Raw genomic sequence first — 6,295 nt, 5'->3', positions numbered from 1 at the left:
GGAGGCTGTTCCACAGATTGATCCTCTGAAGACTGGGAATTTTTTTCTGATTCTTATCCCGAATTTATTTATGGCCAGCTACTCCATTTGTTCTTAAACCAACATTGTCCATTAGCTTAAGTAGCACTTCTCCTTCACCAATGTCCCCCTTCAGTTCTCCCTTCTTTTGGCCAACCCCAAGATGCATTTAGAGCCTAACTTTGCTGGGGTAAATGAGCCAAACTTTTAAAGTCCCCTCCTGTGGTGCAGGCTTTCTGTTTTCTTGATGCCCTTTCTGTTTTCCAGTCGAAACGACCCTGTCGGAGCACAGGAGGAGATCACCAGAGCATTTGCCACCGCTGGCAAGCTGGGCAAAGAGGCACTCAGCCGAAGACGTTGCCTGGCCCAGGCCGATTGCTGCATCTCCCTCATTTGGGGTTCCCATTCCCCGGCAGACAGACAGATGGTCTGGGTCGTGTCAGCCAACACCTGCCCTGTTTGGCCAGGCTTGGCTGAGGGGAGAGCCCCCGTGCTGGTGCGGTGCCTGTGGTCCGCGTGACCGGAGGGATGGCTTGGACAGTGTGGGGGGGGAGCAGAGTGATGCCATGCAGCCACAGCCCTTAGCTCAGGGTTTGGGAGGGGTGTTTTCCTTTGGAGCAGACCCCATGTGGTCTGTGTCACTGTGAGGTAGGACCCCGCATGTCCTCGAGGGACTGGATTCTCATCAGGTGTGTAGTAGTACCAGGTGTAGTCTCCAGGCACAGGGTTTCTTTGCTTGCGTGGGTCATGAGCCACTGTTGAGTTGTGCATCCAGTGCTGCCATTACCTGTTCTCGAATTTGTGCTTGCCACCACTGCTAAAATCGATTCATGTCTTGTTACTCTGGCTCTCCCCCTGTGTATCAGGAACAGGAATCGCTGTTGATTTCAGATAGCATTTGATAAAATAGTGTTTTGCCAGGTAGGCCAGCATTTTGCTTCAAACATGGCCCTTTTTATGACCTTTTCACACACACACACCCCCAAATGGACAGTATTACAGCGAGAGTCTCAATTTACTGCAGAAATAATTGAGTGCACTGACACGTTTTAATAGGAGAGATTTCAGAGTATCCTAGTGCAGATCTGACAGTTGCATCTGGCCTTACATCTTGTTCTTTGCCAGCAGGGTAGTCCCTACTCTACTGCCACGCTAATTAATCAGCTCAGCACTTTGTTGGGATCATTGTGTGGGTTTCAGTTTCACAAAAGTATTTGCTGACGTGGATTTTTAGCTGTGAAGTAACTTGACAGTGCACATTTCCAAAACAAAAGCCTGAAACCTAGAATCTAAACAGAAGCAGATTTAGAAACATGTGCACACTACTTCAGGAGAAAAAATACGTGCTGTGACTGAAATCCATACAGCTACTGAAATCACTTACTCCTTGCTTTTGAATTCTACTTCAGCACTAGCTAATGAAATTTCTCCAGCCTTTAAGGTTAGACTGTAGAATGGTGGGGGGGTTATTTATTATTTAATACTACTCTTGTCTGTCCTAGCTTCACCTAATACCTGAATTGCTTGGGTTTGATTCTTTGTTCGTGTGGGTCAGACAAGACATAAGGAGTGCGAGAAGCCATCAGCCTGCGAAGCAGTCCCACACCATAGATGGCATACTGCTAAGTGCTGTCTTAGTTCAAGTGCATCGTGCTGTGTCTCATGAAAGTCATAGGGCAGAGATGATGATACATGCCTTAATGCATGTGCTTCCTCGCCTGTATGTATTCTTGCTGTTCTTCCTTCTCACTCAGAACAATAAATGGTATTTCTTGCACTAGCTGAGCTGCATGGATGCCAAAAGGATCACCACAGACTGCAATTTGAAGATGCAGCCTCCATTAAATGGACTCTGAAATGTTGCAGTGCGTTCGTCACCACCCAGTTATGGGGAGAGACAGGGGGACGGGACAGTCACCACATAGCACTGAGATAAGGAGATAATGGCATTTTAAGGTCTGCCCTGGGAAAGTGGTGAACACCTGCAATTTCCATTGAGATCAAGGAGAAGTACAGGTGCTCAGCAATTCTCTTGCGGGTCGCCTTTTAAACAAATAACTTTTCACAAAACTTTTTCACAGTCACCTTTAGAAGCAGAATCTCCATTACCAGGCACTTTCAGTTCCTCTGATTTTCCTGGCGGCTTTGCATTACAGGGATTCGTGGAAATCGAACGAGGTGAAGGTTGCAGTCAGTCCTGTCTAGAAGCAACCAAATATAACCTGGGACTGTTATGCACACACATTTGGGGGTATTTTTTTAAGTAAATGGAATTGGAAGCTCCAAAGAAGTGGTGTGAGCCTTTTGCACATGACTTTATAGCATTCTGTTTGAGTTTACAATAAAATGAAAAGCTGTTCAAATGTAAACGTATGTCTCCTCATTTTGTGCAAGCTCTACTGGAGCAAGCTCAGCTTGCAGCCCCTTCCGGTTCTTCCCTCCTTACTGATGGGATATGGGGGGGTGAGCAAATGCCTGTGCGGGTGCTTACCTGCTGGTTGAGGTGAACCCACCACACCCAATATTCTGGCATTTTAAATAATCTTGAGCTTAAGACACTGCTTGAAAAGGAAAAAAAACAAACAATCCAACAATATTGAGCCTCAATCTTTAACCAGCGTCTTCCCTTAACAACTTCTTGCTTATAGTAGTACATAGAAGTTATGAAGCACTTCCCACTTCCTTAGGATTTTAAAAGTGTTCAAGCAAATTAAAAGCCTACATCCCGCAAAGAATGTTTATGAGCATACTTTGGTGTTCTCCTAAATTCCTGAGTGAGTCATAGATGAAAATGGATCTTAGGCTGCCCAGTTACTGTGTTGCAGTTAGACCTCACAAGAATCCTGTGAAAAAATTTATTATTAAAATAATATTTCCACCTGAGAGGTGGTGAGGCTGAGGCAAACTTGTCTACTGATTTGTGCCTTTCTGCTAATGCCAGATGAGTGACTACCTGTTCCTGACTGCACTGAGTTGCTTGACTGTTGTTTTACCCCATACAAAGATGGAGAGATAAATGCTGTGTTTGTTTTCATGGTGTGGGAAAAGGTGAAGCAGGGTCTGAAAATAATAGAGGGGTAGGTACCTAGATGAGGAATATTCATTAGCTTGCACAATGCTTTTATCCTTGCCTTCACTCATCAAAACTCTTTGAGCACTGGTGTTCTTCTGCGTCATTGCTGTAGCACTGTAATAGGGAAGAAGAAAAAACACCCAAGGTAGCTGAGACTAAAGGGCATGAGCTGGTGAAGGGGTGAAGTTGCCTTCCCAACCTTAGTTTTCGATGCTAAAGAGTCAGGACTTCGACTGCCACATATACTGCGCTCGGAGGGATGTGAGGGCCAAACAGTTCAAGGATGCCTGAGCCTTATCCACGCCCGCTGGCACAGAGCTGCCGTGGCTTTGGTTTCTTGTCACGCTGATGACAGATAATGCCATAGCTCCCTGGAGGAGCGTGACTTCCCTTGCCTTCAGCATGGTCTCTGCACACAGAGCCAGGGCCTGGGAGGGACATGCTAGACCAGGAATCAATAGCCCTGCCCTGCACCCAGCACTGGGCATGCAGGCAGCCGGGCACACAATAGCCCACTCCACCTCTGCTGCCTGTTCCCAGCTTTGACTCCTCTGCTGAGATTGTGGGCTTCCCGGGGCAGGCACAGTCCTGTGCAGTATGCGGTGTGCTTGCCATCGGTGGCTAGGGAAATACGCACAGCTCCCAGGCTGGCTGGGGTCCCCAGGTGCCACAGTAAGAAATATTTGCTATACTTGGTAGTATATACAATTATATGCTCAAAGAATTAAAATAAAAAAGAAAAAAAGATGCTGTAGAGCAGTTTTGACCAAGTCCTACAGCTTACATTGGCAAAAATTGCAGGGCTTGGTAGCTTTCCTGTTCAAATACTGACCTGAGCAATGAGGGTCTTTTATTAAAAGGTTGCCATGTACTGTTGTAGGCTGAACTTCTTTCACCTCTGCTGTCTAAAATCCTGTTTACAGAAACATGGGTGTGTGGGCGTGATAGCTGTTCAGTCAGCCTTTGCTTCTGCAGTTGACTTTCAGGCACCCTGTTTTGCAAGATGAATATCCTCTTAATAAAAGTAACCTTGTGTGCATTCAACTCAGCTTGCATGTGGGTAGCTGAAAGCAAGTTGAAAATGGCTTTGCCGATAGGACAAGCAGACTGTAAAAAAAAAAAAAATCTTAAAATAGCATACAAAATATTAACAAACATTTTCTGCACTCAAGTTGTCAGGAGATTGTGTGACTCTTTCCACATTAAGAAGGGAGTTTCTCAAACAGTTCAGCAGCCGAATGCCAGCGGCTGCGCTATGCAGAACGCTTCCCCTTCCCAAGGCAGCTTTTGCAACAGCTGAATGAAGGATGTGGTGGGTGTTTGCGTCTAGAGGTGCGCACCAGCAGGCAGCAACAGGGAGAAGTTCAGGTGGGACCTCTTTAGAGACAGCCATGTCCTGCACGTGGTCTGTGTTCCCTCCTCGAAGGGGCAGGTCTGGGTTTTGTGGGTGAGTGCCTCGTTTCGGGTAAAACATCCTCCCTGTGCTGACACTTGCTTTGTCTGCGTTTTGCCTGCAGTGGCTGAGGAACCCCGGCCCCCAGCACGAGAAGCGGACTCTCTTTGGAGACATGGTGTGCTTCTTGTTTATCACTCCGCTGGCGACCATCTCTGGCTGGTTGTGCCTACGAGGAGCGGTGGACCATCTGCACTTTAGTAGCAGGCTAGAAGCTGTCGGCCTCATTGCACTCACTGTCGCACTCTTCACTATTTACCTCTTTTGGACCCTAGTAAGTATTGGCTTTCTATTCAACTCACAGGAATGAAGGAAAGACAAATCAGAAAATCAATTACGCAGACTGCTATAGAGTGGGTGGACTACTGTTCAAGGCATTGCTTATATTTACCTTCTGTACTGATAAATTCAAGTTACGTCTGCAAGAAGCCTGTTGGTTCCACACCATCCAAGTTCTCTGGAAAACCAGAAAGACAGTTTGCCTTTGGGGTCAGTAATTCCCAAATCCCAAATGCCAGAGGGGATAGCAAGAGGGAGACAAGGAAGTAACATGGAGGGGTTCGAGATACATGCTACAGGAGGGAGTTTCCTCAAAGATAAGTGTGCAAACAGTGAAGGCACAGTGCACAAAAAAAGCTTTAGGTGAACAACCTGCGACAGACGATTCAGATTTTATTCTAATCCAACACCTGGCCAGTTTTGCAATTCAAAAGCTTTGGATGCGGGTGCATCCCACGCTTTCCTCATTCCTCTTGCTGGTGGTGCTGTAGAAAGTCCACGACAGAGCACACCTTACACCTAGTTCTGTAGAAATACAGCTGCTTTTGCAGTGCATATTAAATAGCTGCCTTATTCCCGTCATGCAGCCAGGCGTGCTGTCATTTGCATGTGGATCCATCATAAAAGCCACTTGTTTTGTGCCAAATTACTGAACTGCAATCAGTTCCTGGCCCCAGCGCGCCAACAAAGGGTTGCCCCATGAGAAATGAAGTGAACCCAGAGGACAGCTGCCAAAATAAGTGTTCATCAAGCTATGGTCTAGCGGTTCACTGAAAATCCCAGGTGACTGTTGACTTTGACATTTCACACCTCTAGCTTTGGCTGGGGGGGGGGAGGAGAACAGGACAGCGGACGCAGACACGGAGCATTCACCCTGATGGGGTAGTGCTTGTGCAATGGTGCAAGGCCGTGCTGCTGTGAGAGGAAAAGCTCATCTGAGCCTGTGCTGCCCTGCACGGGGGCAAGACCACCCTGCCTGTGGTGCTGGCATGGCCACTGAGCCCACAGGGCCAATGCCCAGCTCTGCCCCTCAGTGGGTAAGGCCACATGGTGTACGGCTGACCCCTTCCAGCAGTTTTTGATCAGTATAAGCTGCTGAGGAGGAGGAGGCACTTTAACAACTACATTAGTAGAGCAAGAAACCCCTGTGCTGAGCCCCGAGTAAGCGTGAAAGAGGGGAGATGGGGGAAGACACAAAACCCCCACACTACCTACCAGCTAGCTCCCAGACAGCTGTGAAAGGTAACATCTCATTTACTTCATTCCTAACAGTGAAACCCTGTCTCATCCACAGAGGACTGCTGGCTAATTTTAGCAGCCTCGACGGTAGGGGAAGTTCAGAGTTTTGCCTCAGCCTCCTCCTGCAGTTTCTCCTTCTGTTGCTCCCGCTTCTGTTTTCTGTGAAGCAGCAGCAGCAGCAGCAGCAGTGAGCACTCCCCTTTGAGAGGGGGGCCATTGGCTCCCACGGCGGG

The 6,295-nt window shown here is 47.6% G+C and overlaps 1 protein-coding gene across 1 annotated transcript in view; it reads left to right on the top strand.

Moving 5' to 3' along the window:
* MARCHF3 (membrane associated ring-CH-type finger 3) overlaps positions 1 to 6,295 on the top strand; it is a 75,074-nt gene that overhangs the window by 63,950 nt on the left and 4,829 nt on the right. Inside the window, exon 3 of the mRNA XM_009648959.2 lies at positions 4,609 to 4,818. Coding sequence (XP_009647254.1) covers positions 4,609 to 4,818 — 210 coding nt within the window. The remainder of the gene's footprint in view (positions 1 to 4,608; positions 4,819 to 6,295) is intronic.

The sequence above is a fragment of the Egretta garzetta genome, unplaced genomic scaffold, assembly GCF_000687185.1.
Source record: "Egretta garzetta isolate BGI_Z169 unplaced genomic scaffold, ASM68718v1 scaffold541, whole genome shotgun sequence".
In the NCBI taxonomy this organism is placed as follows: domain Eukaryota; kingdom Metazoa; phylum Chordata; class Aves; order Pelecaniformes; family Ardeidae; genus Egretta; species Egretta garzetta.
The sequence above is the reverse complement of the archived record's forward strand: the minus strand, read 5'-3'. Positions and strand labels throughout refer to the sequence as shown.